Genomic DNA, 18,125 nt, shown 5'->3' with positions numbered 1-18,125 from the left:
TTTTTGTTGGTTAATCTCATATCCTAGTGGTACAAGGTGTTCATGCTTGTCCACTAATAGAAAAGCTTGGTTTTCCTTTAAAGATAGAAAAAAGTTTATATATGGTTGCAAATTCATTCTATTGAATTAAGGTGCACTTAAAAAATCATTTAGAAGAGGGTGTTATGAAGTTGGACAAATGCTCCAATTGATAATCTAGATATTACAATTTGTCGATATGAAGAAAAAAATAATTTCAAGCCTTAAATATTGTAGTTCTTATAATAAATTATCTAGATCATATAATTTCAAGATTTTCAAGTGTTTATAGATATGTTAGATTTTTACTATTTTTGAAATTCTAAATTTTATAACTTGGGATAAAAATAGATTATAAAACCATCATAAAATTTTCGAAACTAAAACTAATCTCTAAACAAATTTTAGAGGTGCACCTTACTTTAAAGATGCGCTTTATACCAACTTTACCCCCAAAAGTTAATATATCCTTTGCACATGTGGACCAGCATATATATACACACCATCTTTTTAACTTCTAGAATCAAATTTGAGCCAATTATAACTTTCATACTCAATAATTATAAGGCTTTCCATTTCCATTGGCCTATTGTTTTTTTCAAGTTGTTCCCATAAGGAAGTAGGTCCATAATCACCAAAATCATCTCAAATAAGCAAACTACAGAGCCTGTCATATCCAACCATCTTTGCTTGATTAAGTCGGTCAATCCTACAAAAATCCTAATCCTTTGCACAGTTTATAAGTGGGTTTATATGCCATAATACCCTTTTTCAATGGTGCAAGGAGGTCACAGCCACCAATAGCCTGCAGATGTGAAGTCTTGCAGAGCTCTAGATATGTTAAATTTGTTTTGGATTTTGAATCCGATCAATGGCACATCCTTGGCCACTTGTTTTACATCCAACAACAAAGATTGATTGCGACATTGTACTGGAAATAAATGATCTCATTGTATACTTTCACTTTAAAAAAATGGGTATAAGTGTATAACAAAATGGAAATGGACCTTGTCTAATTTCCATTTCTAGGTTCTCAAGGTACCCATAGAGTTGGCACAACCCTGGCCTTGGCCCTGTTAGTTCTGGGTCAGGAAAAAAAACGAAAATTAAAGGGGGGGAAAAAAAAAAAGTCGCGCGGGCCGAGCAAGGCCATGCTAACATTGTCCCTTGCTCGACCGTCGGCCCAAAGTTTGTGGCTTAGGCCCTACTCTTTCAGGGGCGGTTTGATCGGGCTGAGCCAGGCCGCCTCACCCATAATCAGCCCTACACAACTGCAATCATATAAGAAAACAACTGAAGAAGACGAAATTTTGGTCTTCCTTATGTAACGTGTTGGAACCATTTAGTTGGTTCGTTCAATGACAATAACAGTATCCGCACCATAAGAGTTGGGAACTGTTCAAGCACCCAGAAGAGCCTGCTGTACGAGTAAGAAAATGAAAAAGAGAAAATGAAATATTTGAAATGTAAATATTCTATACAAAATTTGTCATGTTTAAAATTTGTAAATTGGTATCCTGTAATTAGTTAACCATCAATTTAAAAAACCAGAGATCAAAAGCATTAAACATTTATATAATGGTTGCTTAATGCATTAAAAACAATTACTTATGCAATTAAGCAGCAATTTTTTTTCTTCTACACGTATTATTCTTCCTCTGACTATGACCAACTAAGCATTATTTTGTTGCGTTTTCTAAACAAGCATTATTTGAAGAGCAAAAAATGGGTTGTGTATTTATAGGCAAGTGAAAGAAAAGAAAAAATTAATAAAAAATGGGTAAAATCCCAAATATTTAACCTTTTACGTATTTGTCAAAACATATCTAAAATATAAGCTATTGTAATCCATGATTAATATCATGCGCTAAGATTTTTGAAATTAAGGAAAAAATAATGGTTCATCTCTTCGTTGCTTTTGATAAATTTCCAAAAAAAAAAAAAAACCAAACCCATCAAGTGCTTCGTCCAATCTAAAAAGGAGAAAATTTATACAAGGATGCACCCTTATAATGTACAACTACGGATCAAAAATCCATCAGAAAAGGTAGTTTTAATGTTAAAAAACCACCCTTTGATTGATCATCTCGACATCGAGATGTATGACCATGAAAAATAAAAAGTTTTAAGTCTCATAAATAGTGCATTTTACAACATATTATCTACACCGTCTATTTTCAAGATTTTCATATATTTTTAGATCTACTTGATTTTAACAATATTTGAAATTTAAAATTTTATAATTAGATATAAAAATAGATTTTGAGATAGTCCTAATAACATTTTACATCAAAATTAGATACCATTATAAAATTTAAAGGTGCACCTTACCTCTACAGGCACGAAAGCATCCGTATGCCAGCTGCACCCATCTAAGAAATACAATACTTCAAAACCTGGATTGGTATGGCAGATAATTTACATACAAATCTATATCAAATCGTAAATAATTTACACACAAATTTGTATCGGATTACTGGATCAGAACAAATTCGTGATCTAGAAATATGTTGCTAAATAAATGAGACAAAAAAAAATTAAAATAAGGGTTTATAGACGGGAACTACAAAAATATTAAATGAACTTAAAATATACAAATTGTTTTTAGGGGGCAACAGGGCAGGGCGGGGCCTTATATCACCCAAAACTGATTCAATCATGAACGATTCCAATCCAGATGGACAATTCAAGTAGGAAGTGGGCGGGCGGTTTTTAAAACACTGGCTAAATGCGGGTGATCCCTATATGTCTCGGGGAAAATAAAAGAAAAGAAAGACTTCAGTTTCTCCAATGTACCTCTTGAGAATCCATCGCATCGCATCGCATCGCATCGCATCGCATCGCTTCGCATCGCATCGCATCTCATCTCATAGTTTTGTCCCCAGTGTGAACCGCAGTTGTGTACAAGGTCCAACCTAGCATTCTTCCTCGTACCCTGTGAAAAGAACTCAATTGCGTCGATGGCAAATACCATTTGCACTTGGGGCGTATGGTAGGATGTCTTTATTTTTTATTTTTTTGAAAAATATTTTTTTATCTCTTATTTTTTATTTATGTAATGTTTGATAACCAAAAATTGAAAATATTAATTGTAGGTAAAGGGTCTCCATCTTTTCCATCTTACAAACTTGTTGGATCTATGGAACCGTAAATTTTTTACCCAAATAAAAACTATAATGACACCCCAAAAACTTTTCACGGCAAACAAGCGGACCAAACAAACTTTGAGCCCTAAAAGACGATCAAATTCCGACGAAAGACTCTGATTTCACGGAAATCGTTTCCAAAATATTGGCTGGGTCTTCACTAGATATCTACTACTGGGCTTGGAACCTCCACCGGAAACTTTGTGTTTTGGCCGCAATCTTCATCAAAAACCTCTCTCCAGGCTAAAAACCCCTGACCCTTGGATTTCCCCTTACTCTTTGCAAATCCCGATCAAAATTTCGGCCATTACAGTCATTTTTTCCGTTATTCTTATAAATTGAAGCTGAATTCAGTCTGTGAAACCCTAAACCGAAAATTTGTGGGTTCTCCTTGCAATTTCCATCTAAAGTTAAAGCAATAAAACCACAATTAGTGTTATCTGCATTTTCTCTTTCTTCTTGCAATCTCTGGCCGATTTTCCTGCCATCAATATTCCCTACACATTCCGGTCAAGATTCCGGCCAAAATGGTGGCCGTGAAAATGGATCCCCCGTCACTTCGCCAGAGAAACATGGTTCCGGCCACTGTGTCCATCGAGCTCCGGCTACCTCAAAGCTCGAGCGTTTCCATGGCCACCTGTGAAGCCAAAGAACTTGCAAACCTCAAAATCTCACCATACACAACCCTTGATGACTTATCGTGCACAACCCTCAAGCCGCTATCATACGCAAGCCTTCGCGATCTTCTACCGAGCTCACCAAATGCGATCCAGTCACCAACGGGGTGTGAAACAGTGGGTGGGGCGAGATCTCTCTAAAGAATAGGCTCGTCAAAGAAGCGGCTTGGGCTTATCTCCGGCCTATGCCCGCTTCTCCTAGTGAGACTAGAAATAGCTTTTTGCTCAGGGGGTTGGGGCTGCAACAGGGCAATAGGTTTTTCAGACATATGGGTTTTTAGAGAGAGAGAGAGGGGAGAGAGACAATGCGTTGAGCGTGTCATTTTCGTTTTTGTTTAAATCAAATATTCACGATTGTCAAGGGGTTTGTAAGATAGAAGGTATGGAAACTTTTTGTTTACAATGTAATATTTTCAAAACTTGGGTTTTAAAAAAAATAGAAGTAAAAATTAAAAGATAAAGAGGTGCTTTCTTCTTTTTCTTTTTTTTTTCTTTTGGACTTTAAAATAGGTTATCTTTAGGGGTGGCCTGAATAGTTCAGGTCCCGGATTTAGAACCATTCCTTAACCTGTGGAGACTTAAGCCTGGTCGGGTTCATTGCCTCGCATACCTGAACCTGTCGGGACTTAAGCCTGATCAGGTGCATTGCCACGACTATGAGCTCTTTTTTTGCTTGGCCCTTTTATTTACCATCATATAGTCATATTATTGGCAACATTTACAGTATTGCGCAACATTGATGAATACTACATATGCCCAATTTCCTGATGAATACTACATATAACCACTTTCCTTACTGTTTTATGTAAAAACTGAAAATTCTTAAAAAATAAATGCATTGACAACATTTATGAATACCCACATAACATATACCCATATTATTAAAGTCGGGTCTGGTTGAACTCGGATCCAGACCCGACTTCTTAGGTCCAAAATTTGGTATCCATACCCAGGTCCAAAGTCGGGTCTGCCCGCCGGGTCCTACGTGTCGTTGGGTCCATTGCAACCCCTAGTTGTCTTTGGTCGGTCCATTGCCACCCCTAGTTATCGTTCGTGATGGATGGTGGAGATGAATAATTCCTTGATGGTGAACATAATACAAGTATGATGTAGCATTCAGCACCCATTAGGAGGAAAAACTTTTATTATGCCCAAGGGCGGATTGCTATAGTGATTCGTCTTCACCTGTTTTTGGTTTTTGGTTTTCTGCACATACATTCTCTTGGACCTTGTGAAGAAAACCATGAAGAAAATAAATATTTTTGAACCTAGGGCATGTTTGGATAGCACAATTAGGAATTTTAGATATTTGAAATCCAAGAAAATTTATAGATTTGCAATATCAAGGATTGTTGTTATGGATTTCTCAAATCTTTTGTTTCGATATACAATACAAAATTCATTGATTCCTTACAATTATTTCTATGTACATTACTTGGTAAATTAGAGGAGAAACTGAAAAATTGAGGAGTTTGTGGGCAAGACATCGACGAAAACCGACTCTCCCGACCTATTCAAAATCCACAAACGTCAATTTCTCTCAACTATGGAGAAATCAAGGACTTCGTGGGCAAGACAAACACAAACACAAACACTGACTCTCTCAACCTATTCAAAATCCAAACACATAAATTTTGCATGAATAAACAAAAGCACTCTAGATAACATATATAATATTCAAGATTCAGCAGCAAGCTCTTCAAATTCATGGAGAACCTCCATTATTCAACTCCAAGACCAAGATCTCATTGAAGCACCTAACACCTAAAGATCCAAATATACATTTACAAGGTTTCATGAAGAGATAGATCAGCATCTATCCCACTAGTAAGATGGGTGTCTGTAATGCAAGTAATGAAATAGTAAAGCGTGGGGCATAGCTACCAGGGGTTGGATCAGCGAACAAGACCTAGGTTGAGGATTCCCCATGAGGTTTGGGGCCAAGACCTCTCCTTTGCCTTCATGATAAGAACCCTATTCCAAGCCACCCAGCCCTCCCATGAGACCCTCTTGTCCCAATTGCTTCCCCACTCTAACATGAGCTTCAACCCCCTCTCTCCCTCTCTCTCTCCTTCCTCATACCTCCCTTGCATCACATATATTTGAGCAAGCAACACATGGGGCTCCCCAACAAATGGGTTCTTCTCAATGCACCTCACCAACAACTCTCTCTGTCTCTCTAGTCCTATCTTCCCACCACCACCACCACACACAACTTCCCAGTACAAATCCCTGGCCTCTCTCTCATCCTGACAGCTCAAAACCATGGTGCAATTCTCAAAAACAGGGGGCACCACCAATTCTATCTCTTCATAACCCCTCTTGGATCCCCCATTAGCAAACCCATTCTCACTCTCTCTCCTCTCCTCCTCTCTCACCAGAAGCCTGTACAAAACAGCCATTCTGGAGAGGGAGTTCACCCACAGCCCAGGCTTCCCGTCCCCCGGCCACAGCGTGGTGATGTTGTTCCCGGAGAACTCCAGCCTCCCATTCGAATTCTCAAACAACTCATCTTGAAACCCAAAAAGCTGGTCGCTAAAATCGGCGATGGTCATCAAGAGAAAGGAGGCCACAAGCCTTCGAGGAACTACGAGGTCCTGTCCTGTTCGTATGTGCTTAACAGTCACACCATAAGGAGGGACCAATCTCTGAATTTTATCTCTCAAGGATTCGGGGACTTCCTCTCTCATGAATGCTGATTCGAGCTCCGTGTCAGAGAAATGGAAGAGGAGGTCATCGTGTATGAGAGACTGGCGAGGCACGACACAAAACATGTGGACGAGATCTTCGGCTTGGGGGCCGATGAGGGATTGAACATACGGTCGAGATGTTTCCGGGGGAAAGATGGCAAGGTTTACATAAGAATTGGAGTAGGCAGAATGGAAGAGGCCACATAGAGCTAGAGGGTGGGGTGATTTCCATAGAGAGAGAATGCGAAAGATGCTGACGAGGTGGTGGAGGAAATCGCCATGCTTGTGCCAGCACTCGGAGGCACCCGAGGAGCGGAGGACGGCGATGAGACGTGGTAGGTCAGGGTCGATGAGCTCCAGCTCGCCTCTGATAAAGGGGAGGGCGGAGTCCAGGAGGGATTGAAGGTTCTCTGTCTTGGTGCCCATTGAGAGATCAGAGGGGAGCCTGTCTCTCTCTCTCCTCTTCTTTGCTATGGATCTCCTCTGGAGCCTCTCTCTCAAGGAACCCTATATTATTTCTCTGCGGATAAGCTTGTGGTCTTTGGAGTTTTTCTCTCTCTCTGGGATTTTTACAGCTCACTGCGGTTGTTTTACAGCGGGCGGGGCGGAGATTTCCAGGAGGACACTGATATGGATAAGAGTGAGAAGAAAGAGGATACACGTTGGATGCGATGAAGACGCTTTGGACTACACTTGTGCACAGTTGTTTGCTTACGTTTAGGTTCCGTAACCGGTTCCAGACCCAGGACCGGCTCTACCGTCCCGAGCCCCACACCAAAGTTGTTTATAAGGGACCTCGACTTGCACCTGACCCAATCTAGAAATCACTGAACAATGAGGAGAGAGAGAGATCAAAACCCTATAAAAGTCAAGTAAATTATGAGAGGATTAATCCCCGTCATCTTAAAAAAAGAATAAGGGCGAAGATTAAACACATTCATAAATATATATGCATCATTTAAATGTGCTAATAACTATCAATATATATAGATATTTAAAATAAAGTAATATAATTTTGAAAAGGGTCTATATGGACATGGACATGGACCTCATCCAAATACTGTTTGGGTCAAAAATTTGGAACCAAACCCAACCCACAACGGTCCAAATCTGGATCCCTACCCGGCCCGGGTCGGGTCTTCATGCGGCCTCAGTTGTACAGCTCCTGATTGCCATCAAACTGTCCATTTGTTCCCTCGGGAATCTTCGAATAAAATTTGGGGAATTAACATTTTAGGAATTCCAAAAGCGATTACCACCACTCTCTATTCGCTCCTTCGGGAACCTTGGAATAAAATTTGGGGATTTCACATTTTAGGAATTCCAAAAGCGATTGCCACCAAACTGTCCATTTGCTCCCTCGGGATCTTTGGAATAAAATTTGGGGATTTCACGTGGTAGGAACTCCAAAAGATATTTATACCGTTGGAGTATAGTGTCTATTTACTCCCTCAAGTAAGACTCCATCTAGGGTTCATTTTATGACCTCAAATTTTGGAATGTAACCTCTCCGACTCATAAATGAATCTCAATCAAAATAAATATACCTAATAGAATCATCTATGTAGTTGATGTCTCAATATTGAATAGAGACCGCTCAATTTTTCGAGGGTGCGATCTAAGTGTTTTTTCTTTTTGAAAAAGAAGATGAGATCTAAATGTTAGGAAACTCAAAATTCAAATCTTTTCTTTTGAAAAAAATCATCATGTGATTATTAAATAATACCCTAAATTTTAAATTGAAAAAATACTCTCATGTACATTATGCTCCCCCAATAACGTAGATTTCACGCTCTTTAGGAATGTAATCTCTACAACCAGTGGACGCAAAGAAAGAAAGAAAATTTAATTCGTAATCGGTATGTGCCTAATTCCATCTCGAACAATTGTTTTATGCAGGGTCTAGATGTATAAAGCATCCATCTTAAAGATGGATACAAATAGGTGGTCCATCTAAAAACAATTGTAATGTTTTTTTAATATAATTATTATTATTTGTTTTCAAAATTTATTTATTTTTTCATATTCATGATCTTCATGTTAAAAATTCTATATTCTCTAACTATTAGGATGAAATTATTATTAAAAAAATATATTTATTGCCAAACCCGCATTTCTACGGGCTTGGCTGTATGCTAACCACGTCATTAGATCTTCGGAGGGAAAAATCTCGATTTTAAGAACTTAAAAATCCATTTTTTTTCCTTAAAATAATAATATAGTGGCAGTTAAATGGATCCCAAAATTTCGGATCTAAAACATCCTCAAGGTATCTATTTATGCCTTAGGGAGTTGTTGGTAGCTGCCTCACCATTCAGAACCTTATCATTTACTCGTGAAAATCCAGAAGTGGAGCGTATAGAATGGTTAACTGCCCCATCTCCTCTTCAAAGAAAAAAAATAGAAATGTACAAGGAGATCGCAATTATTATTGGCCGTTGTCCAAGATAATAATTTTCGAATATTGTGACATATTTTGATATATTAAATATCACATCTAAAGGCTAAAAATATTGTAATCTCCTTATACCAAAAGTAAATATACAATCTAAAAAAGTTTTAGCTTGGGCTAATATATTGAGATCAGGCCCCTTTGACAGGTTAAGAATTTAGACATTTTTTATTTTTGAAACTCAACTGTAGATGTTGCATAGATATCTTGTCTCAGAAAAGCTGATTTTGCGATTATGAGCTTGACATTTCTCACCATGGTGTCTTTGTTAGCTTATATTTCTCTCTCCACGTAAACCAACACAACACACGTCAAAACTCTAATTTTGAAATATAGAGCAATTGACTGAGTTACCAGTTCTTTTCACAAATTAACTGTCATTGTCCTGTAGAGTGTACCATGATCATCAGTGACTTAATGAAATCACTACACTATCAACAAAAATGGAGAACCTGACAAGTCTTCAACAACAAAACATGCAAGATCTTGACTTGTCATTCAAATCTGGAAGAGGAAATCCTTTTCTTTTTTAATCAGTGAGTGCAGAAGAGGCAGGTTACACCACCTTATTGTGATCAGGTTGCACAGCTTCTTGAAGCCTTGCATGAATGGACTCGGCATCTGAGATTTTATTAATACTGTAATTATTCATCAAAAGCAAAAACATATCAGTAACTAAGAATAATTCCACATTTCAGGTTGCTTTAAAGATCAAATTTCCCCAAAATGCATGACCAGAGACGATCTTGCAAAATTCCACAAAGTAACATCATAATGACAGAAGACTGCACAATCACGTTCCATGCAACTAAGGCAATCCTTATTATTAGAAAAATCACATAAAGCAAAGGTTTATGATATTTCTACAGCGTCCTACCAAACATCTTACCAGTATATAAAATCTCCACTGCATGTTATCTTTCCGCATATCCACTCTGGAACCAAATCTCCCAAGAGTGTCAGTTGTTCTTCAACAACATCTCCTACAGTTTCAAAGATTCAAGATTTAGCCAAGTTCTACCATAGACATGAAAATTAATGGGGGAGAAAAAATACGTAAATCAAATCGCACATGGATTCACATTATAGTCTTAAAAGTAAATGCATTCGTACTTGTCTCTGTAATGTTGGAATCATGTGTCAGTATCTTGTAAAGAAGCTCCTGTTTTGTTATAGAGGATCTCTTGGCTTCCTGAAATATAAGGCAGATTGTGTTGAAGAGGCTGGGCAAAAAAGCCAGCATCTGATGATGTTGCTCCAAACCAGCTATCGTCATTTCACAATATTCAGCCGGTGCATTTTCTCTCTCTGCCTCCTTCAAATCAAAACCAGATGCAGTCCAACTAATCATATTACATATGGTTATCAGTATTAAACTGGCCTGGGGATGGATAACCGAAACAATCATTCATAGCCACACTGTTCTCATGTGTCCCCAAGATAAAAGAGAAAAGGGGGGGTGGGGAGGGGGGAATCATAAAATAGAGTTTAAATGATAGAGAATGAATAATTGGATTTGCTGGTAAGTATAATTTCATATGTTTGTTTTTTTATGTGACAGTATAGTTTCATACACATTTGATTGGCATTACGAGATAACTGCTCACATAATAATAGATCCTGATCAGTTTCTCATAAGCTTTGTAAAGATTGTGAGACAAAGGGAAGAAAATTTTGTTGGACCTTGTCAATACAAGTCAGATCAATCCAAAAATTGTCTCAGGAAAGAAAGTTCAAGGAGTAGAAAGAAATACTTCTCTGAAGATAAAGAAAAAAAGGTTTATCGGATTCCTTAAGTTTAGAAGAGTAAACCTTGTAATTGTCATGTTTTGAAGAGTCAAGGAATAATTGGATTTGCTGGTAAGTATAATTTCATATGCTTTTTTTTATGTGACAGTATAGTTTCATACACATTTGATTGGCATTACGAAATAATTGTTCACATAATAATAGAGCGTGATCAGTTCCTCAGAAGCTTTGTAAAGATTTTGAGACAAAAGGGAAGAAAATTTTGTTGGACCTTGTCAATACAAGTCAGATCAATCCAGAATTGTCTTAGGAAAGAAAGTTCAAGGAGTAGAATGAATTACTTCTCTGAAGATTAAGAAAAAAAGGTTCACCGGATTCCTTGAGTTTAGAAGAGTAAACCTTGTAATTGTCATGTTTTGAATAGTCAAGGAATAACAAATTGTATTATGTATACAACATATGCTCGAAACAAGTATCCCAAAAGTTATTAACATGTTTGAAACTTTCTGGTGATCCACAATCTCAGTGACAAAGCACCATCTAAAAGCCAAGATATTTATTCTATGATTAACTGATTTCAAATGAAATACAATAAAATAATTATATTCCAAAAAAATAAGTAAAGGATGATAGCATGAACCTCAAATATATATATATATATATATATACAAAAGATAATAGAAAGAAGATTCAAATGGGTTCACATACCAGTTGCAGCACAGTGGCAGTAGGACTTTCAATGGTTTCTCCATCCACCAAAGCACTTTCTATTTCTCCAGCTTCATGCTTCCTGTCTTTGTTTTCTTTTGCAAAACTAGAAGCTGAATTTGAAGCACTTCCATCTGGGTTTTTTGGAGAGAATAAAAGGTTCCATGACTTTGGAGGCAAACGACCTGATGCCTCCACGACTGTAGTGATTAAATTGTCGTTTGGAGTGGGCAAAGGTCTCTTAGGTGTACTCAAAGATGGTGTCTCAGACATGAAGTTAACTGAATCTGGGATGAGTTTCGATGGGGTACTTGCACAGAAAGTCGAACTTGGAACTGAGTGAGCATTTTGAGGAGCAAGAGGGTGAAGCTTGGTTGAATCGGAAGAGTCCTCTGCAGTTAAGTTGTCAACATGGCTATACGAAATGGCTTTCAATGGGGTGCTTGCACAGAAAGGAGCATTGGGAATTGAGTGGCCATTTTGAGGAGCAACAGGGTCAAGCATGGCCAGATCAGAAGGGTTCTCCTTTGAATGTATATTGCTAATATGACTATATGAGATGGGTTTTAAAGGGGTACTTCCACAAAAGGAAGAATTGAGAACTGAGTAGGCATTTAGAGGAGCATGAGAGTCAAGCATGGCTGAATCAGAAGAGTTCTCATTTGAAGATAAATTGTTAGCTTGGGTAAACTCAAAAATAGAACTTCCTTGGGAAATGGGGTCTTGAGATGGTATAAGTTGAGTTTTTTCTGATTTGGGGAGGATTTTTTTATGGGCAAATATTGGCTGGAAAGAAGGCGGTAAATGCGAAGATACAGCCAAATAGTCATCAGTGGTGGATTCATGATACAATTGAGATGATTGCAAAGAGAATAGGTTGGGAAGAGAGAATTGTTCAGTTTCACTATTGAATGGCTTAGGCAGTTTTGCCTTGGGAATTTCCTCAACCTGTTGTGCATGGCACTACCATTTCAGTGGAGTACAATATTCACCTTAAATAGAGCATGAAACTGCCAAAGTTTCCTCTGTTTCATGGTTTTGAAAGAGAATCATCTAAAGCCTCTTCTTAAAAATTACAGAAACATGCCTTAAATTTGTAATAACAAAATGATCACACCACATTTACAGTTGCCTACCTCCATAGAAATAACAAAAAAATAAAAAGAAAACTTTTACTTCCTGGCCTATGGCAGCAAATGCATAATGGAAAAAATTCAATCCAAACAATTCTATGTAAATAGGACAGAGATACATGATGACTATCGAGACACTAATTCAAGTATGAAATAATCGTTATTGTTTATGAATTTAATGGTGAAGAGATGAAAAATTCAAAAGAGAAAAATGAGGTAGCTAAACACAAACGCACATAAGAATTCAAGTTTATTACATTCTACATTACAATACAAATTTCCATATATTAGTTATCCTGAAATGCTGACTCTCACTGACTGCTGATTTTCAGCTTTACTTGTGAATATATATATATATATATATATTGGAATGTGTTAACTATTAAGCATAACTTGTGAAGTCTTTAGAATTGTCAAATCCACTTCTCAAAAAAAAACTGCATAGATTCTAGAGGTACATTTGACAACATGAAGTTTCAACTCTGGAACTAGGGAATAAATTCTAGTTGATTTGAAGTTGGGGATTTTTTTTCTTCCCCTAGCATATAGGAGAAAATGTTGTGCTTACATCAAATTTTTCACCACGGAAAAAGATATTCTTTATGCCAAAGCATTTTATTTAATTGACTAGTATCCATGGGCCACTGTTGAGTTTGTACATGTTGTGTTAGGTAATGTCTACTTATGAAGAAATTTGAAATAAATTGAGCAATGAAAAACACTCATTATCAATTTCTTCATAAACTGACACATGCAGATGCTATAAGATAATAGACCATAATTGATTCAGTCAGTGGTGGTTTATAGTTATGTTTTTCAAGCTTTGGTTCTCTAGTTTTCGCCCACCAATTGTTTAAGGAAATGGTGAAGAGAAATATAATCTCTTACAATTCCACTAGAATTTGGAGATATGGGTTTTGTTACAGATGTGGTATCGTGAAGCACTGTTTTGGCTGGGTAAAGCTATGGTGGGGCCAAAGCATGGAAGCATTGAAAATCTCTGACTCTATAGTAGCTTTAGGTCAGGTAATGTAGTTTTGATCATTGTTGTATTAGCTTGTGTAAAACTGAGTGCACTAGAGAAGTTAAAATGGTTCATGATCATGTTAAGAGGAGTTGTGCATGGTTGAATGTGTATGTTACGACAGGTTTGATAGACTTGTATGCAAAATGTGAGTATATGCTCTGAATATGGATCCAATTATCCTTTATTCTTTTTCCTATACCTTTCATGCTTCTCTTTTTATTTAATTCACTTAAAATCTGCTTCGTTGAACAAATATCACCCTCTTATCAATGAAAACTTCAATGAACAGTTTAAATAGGCTCATTTCCTGATCTCCAGGTTTCCAAGATCCCAGATCTAATCAAACATGGTTTTCCAGAATCCCTTAAAATTCCACGAACACAATATTTTCAAGTACAAAGTATCAAAAGTTCCAGTTTCCCGATTTAAAACTTCTATCTTCCGGGAAGTCCCATCTACCAGTTGCCAAACAGGCCCTCATTTTCCAAAAAGTTTCTACCATCCTTCATACCAGAGCCACCGACCAGTTCATCATCACTAAGTTTACAACTCAAGCTTGTAATTTGTGTTATATTCATAAACAGTAGGAAAGCACATGAAAAACTCAACAGTTAAGACCCTAAATCCAGCGGAACATGAACATTCATAAAATCAATGCTCTAAGCCCGAACCAAAAACAATGAAACTGGAGCCCAACATCATGGATTAGAACCATCAAAACAAATATCATGGATTCATTAAGCCAAAACCAAAAACCCTTGAATACAGTGGAAGCTACAAGAGAGAGTACCTCCGGATGTGCTTTAAAGAAATCCAGGAGTCTTGCATGAAAAACTTCTTGTAAAGACCAAATACTGCTCCCCTTGGGTAATGTGGTGGATTTCTCTTCCTCACTCTCTAATGCATCTGGCACCAGACTAACCCTCAATTCTGGCTCCATGCAGAGACTCTTCCCATCATGCACAATGACCTTTTCTATTTGAATAGCTTCTGGTAATATATACTTCAGCTGGGCAAGGTTGGCATATGAAAACTTCCTGAACCATTAAAAGGCAGCATACCAGACTCAATTTATGTTTATTTGTGTGTGTAGAGGCATCAAAAATATTTTTGGAAGGAATTCAGAGAAAAGATCCGTTCACCTTTTTGCCAATATCCCCACCTGAATGCTGATGTTCTGAAATGTAGATAAAATTTTACGAAGACCAAGCAATGTTACAGAAGTCACCACACTATTAAAGAAGCTCCTTAATGTCTCATATCTGTTTTTCCAGGGAAGATATTAGCATCCGAGGTGTGAATGACTGATGAATGAACAAAGCAAAATTGAATTGAGATGCATTTCCTTTTGAATCACTTACCTGTCTGGAAGAATGAGTGGTTCTTTGTCAGGCGATCTTCTGATGTCAGTGCTTGATTCACGTACAACAGCATTGTTCCGGTCATTGAAAGTCCCGTCTTCTGAAATTTCAGCATAGTTACCCTGATTTGATTCATCAGTTTGCATCGATTTCACAGAATTGCCATTACTTTTCTTCTTACTCCTTGCAGAAGGCTGGACTGGTTTCTCTGGTGTTTGACATGCCATGTTCTCAAGGAACTCCTTGTTTTCATTATCTCCCATGCATTCATCACTAGTGACAGGTCGAATGTTAGCCTTCTCTAAACCAGATCGTATCTTCCTACATTTGAAATTCAATGCATTTTGTCGGCTTTCCTTCTGTTCAGATTCAGCTAATCTATGGCAGGCATCATCTTCCATGATCTCTATTCGATAGTACGGAGTTAAACAATATTGCATTCCAAGCTCTCCACCTTATAAAGTTTCATATAAAAGGCCAAGCAGCATCAACTATCAGAACCTGAAAGAATGCAATGGAAGTTAACCTAAGGAACATGAACTAAATTAGGAATATCGCAATCAAAAGCATGCACCCCTAGCACAACAGTTGACCATACAGGTCAGAGCAAAAAGAGTTATTACAAGCATGGTTGCAAACTCATCAGGGTTCCCATCACGTTTTCCATTAAACTGAATGGAATCACTTAACAATAGATAACTCGGGTTTATACAAAATCCACAAGTAATTCGTGAAGAAGAGTGCAATAATTATGACAACTTGAATCAGTTCAAACACAATGGTTTATATGCAAGGTTCAAAGTAACGTTACTATAACCATTATAGTCATATAATGACTGTCATAACTTACAAGTTATAACCACAGTGTGGTGCCATGGCCACATGTTACAGCCATAACAATGCAGTGCTTCAAACTTCTAATTGGACTCAGGCTGGCCTCAAAAAAAAAACATCGACATGGTAACATCACTTGGCAGGTATAACAATGTCACACTCTCTCTGAGATTTGAGATTACCTAAACCTTTTAAAGGCTTCTCATAACCCGTATTAGCGATGGTAAAGCACAACCACTCCCTAGTCTGAAATACATGATAGCGGTGAATTCAACCACTTAATAAGAGAAAAGATCATGGATTACGATCCAAGTTGCAAACCAAGATTTCAATTGCTAAAATATATGGAGACTAAACAATAGTAATCCATTAGATAACTTCATTTCGAAGTTACAGAAGATACCATATGTGCCTATATAAAAAATCATTAAACAAACCAAGGCCATGTCATCCAACACACCATAAAACCTTATAAACAAATAGGCAAGTATGTACTACAAAGTAATCCTTCTCAGCAGGGTCTCACCCAGCAGGTGTATGGTAGGCGAACAAAAGGGTTGCTCCATACTTATCCTTGACCTAAGAAGCATCAAAACGAATGACCTAGGTTCCATGCTGAATCAATGGGTCAGTGAATGGTTAATGTAGAGTGGAAAAATGGAATCAATCAAGCTCAAAGCCACGATTGCCATTGGGTAGAACATAAAAAAGACAGCTAAAATCTATAGAAGCTGAATAAGTTACTTAAATAACACATCGCTATTTCTTCACAGATCCATTGTCATTCCTTGAGTTAAGAAAGTTCTGAACCATTTTTACAACAATATGGTATTTCCTCATTCAAATGCATAAGAATTCAAACACGACTCCATGAGAGCAGACCACAAAACAAGATTAAAGAGAAGCAAGATAACTATTTACCACTACTTAGCAAGCACTCAGTAGTAGTTCCAATGTACATTATAAATCATCATAAAGAAAACTACAACAATTTGTGGGCCAAATTCTATATCTTATAGGAGCTATAAATGCCATACAAATTTTAACAACTTAAAAGCGTGTTGAACACGATTTTCTCCACTTTTGAATGAGAATGGAGAAATCAAAAGGTAACAAGCAGATGAAATCTGTTGAAACATCGAGATATTGGTAGTGTTGGTTAATAATGAAGTTTCTCTTGCCAAAGCATGGCTTACTTGCTACATCTATACTATATTGACATTGATACCAATGATTCATCTTCCCCACAAGTCCTTGAAGGAATAACTATATTCCTACCTATTACTAATAAGCGTGACCTAAGAACAACTAATGCAAATCACTGGTAATTATGGATCACACTAAATTAACAAATAATACAAGACATTAGTTGAGTCATACTTCTAAATATAAATCGCTCTTCACAAAAATCACTAAAAAAAAAATACAAGAGAAGGTACAAGGATTCATTGTGTAACAAGCTAATACTACACAATTACTGTATAGATATCACAAAACTCACAAAAAATAGAATACAAGAGAAGGGAAAAGGATTCATTGTGTAACAAGCTAATACTACACAATTACTGTATAGATTTACTCTTAACCAACTGTAAATCAATTATATAAACCCCCCTTAAAAGGAGATAGAATCATGGGCACATCAAATATAAATTAAATCAGGAAAGGGGTCCATTCCAATTAGACATCTACTAAACATGCATAGCTATGCAAATTGCCATTATTTGTAAATTTGGAAAACTTCAAAGGATCGCAAATTTTCAAGTGAGCAGGGCAGAATTTCTACTACGCCAATTACAAAACGAATTAATAATGAGAAAAATTCAACTAAGAATAAATTCATATAAATATGACGTTAAATGCTTTGGACAGTTTAATGATATAATGCGGCAAGCTACAAATCACTGATCAAATGAAAAAAGAATGTGAAAAAACCAAAGGGAGTTAAAAACTGCAGGAATTAAATGAGAACAGTGATCAAAATGAAAGGAAAGTAAGAGTTCTGCTAGGTAAATATTAGGGTTTCCAATGCTGAAGCCCTTACGATTTTTCGTGCCACCTCCATGGTTTTGAAAACCCTAGAAAATAGCAGGCCAATATTGCAGAAAAGGAACTGACAAGATTTTTGCTTAAAATGCGGAATAGGATGGGGAAGGGCGGGAAAAATGATAACATAAAATGACGAAGAAACGCCTTGACAATTTTAAGAATCACATTATGCTTTTGGCCTTTATCATAAGACGCTAAAACAGTTTAACTTAAGGGCCATTTTAATACCTGGAAATATATTGTCGGTGAAATATATTATGTGTGTAATAACAAATGGACTG

At 37.1% G+C, this 18,125-nt stretch overlaps 2 protein-coding genes and 1 long non-coding RNA gene across 8 annotated transcripts; all 3 read right to left on the bottom strand.

The window, feature by feature from the left end:
* Positions 1-856: 856 nt before the first annotated feature.
* On the bottom strand, positions 857-4,216 carry LOC148780285 (uncharacterized). Of its 4 annotated transcripts, none has more exons than XR_016040896.1 (3): positions 2,815-4,216; positions 2,350-2,414; positions 857-1,438 (listed from the first exon to the last, which is right to left on the bottom strand). It is a non-coding gene; the product is annotated as an uncharacterized LOC148780285 (long non-coding RNA). The 4 variants fall into 4 exon arrangements; XR_016040897.1 differs by having other exon boundaries at positions 857-1,435; positions 2,815-4,213; XR_016040898.1 differs by having other exon boundaries at positions 2,350-2,390; positions 2,815-4,178.
* Positions 4,217-5,473: 1,257 nt separating this feature from the next.
* On the bottom strand, positions 5,474-7,016 carry LOC18438415 (E3 ubiquitin-protein ligase). The gene has a single exon (XM_006848599.4). The coding sequence runs from the start codon at positions 6,955-6,957 to the stop codon at positions 5,737-5,739; it is 1,221 nt and encodes a 406-aa protein (XP_006848662.1). The 5' UTR covers positions 6,958-7,016; the 3' UTR covers positions 5,474-5,736.
* A 2,290-nt stretch (positions 7,017-9,306) lies between these two features.
* Positions 9,307-17,898, bottom strand: LOC18438414 (CDT1-like protein a, chloroplastic). 3 transcript variants are annotated; one of them, XR_016040894.1, is made up of 8 exons: positions 17,840-17,898; positions 14,962-15,462; positions 14,743-14,862; positions 14,391-14,637; positions 11,441-12,388; positions 10,097-10,326; positions 9,873-9,966; positions 9,307-9,621 (listed from the first exon to the last, which is right to left on the bottom strand). XR_016040894.1 is itself a non-coding variant. In XM_020669994.2 (8 exons), exons 2-8 carry the CDS (start codon positions 15,399-15,401, stop codon positions 9,540-9,542), a joined length of 2,133 nt encoding a protein of 710 aa, XP_020525653.1. In that variant the 5' UTR covers positions 15,402-15,462; positions 17,840-17,898; the 3' UTR covers positions 9,307-9,539. The 3 variants fall into 3 exon arrangements, 2 of the variants coding, with proteins under 2 accessions (XP_020525653.1, XP_088702976.1); XM_020669994.2 differs by having other exon boundaries at positions 10,097-10,298; XM_088846850.1 differs by having other exon boundaries at positions 10,097-10,175.
* Between the last annotated feature and the right edge of the window lie 227 nt (positions 17,899-18,125).

The sequence above is a fragment of the Amborella trichopoda genome, chromosome 9, assembly GCF_054954075.1.
Source record: "Amborella trichopoda isolate Santa Cruz 75 chromosome 9, AtrichopodaSantaCruz75HAP2 v2.0, whole genome shotgun sequence".
In the NCBI taxonomy this organism is placed as follows: domain Eukaryota; kingdom Viridiplantae; phylum Streptophyta; class Magnoliopsida; order Amborellales; family Amborellaceae; genus Amborella; species Amborella trichopoda.
The sequence above is the reverse complement of the archived record's forward strand: the minus strand, read 5'-3'. Positions and strand labels throughout refer to the sequence as shown.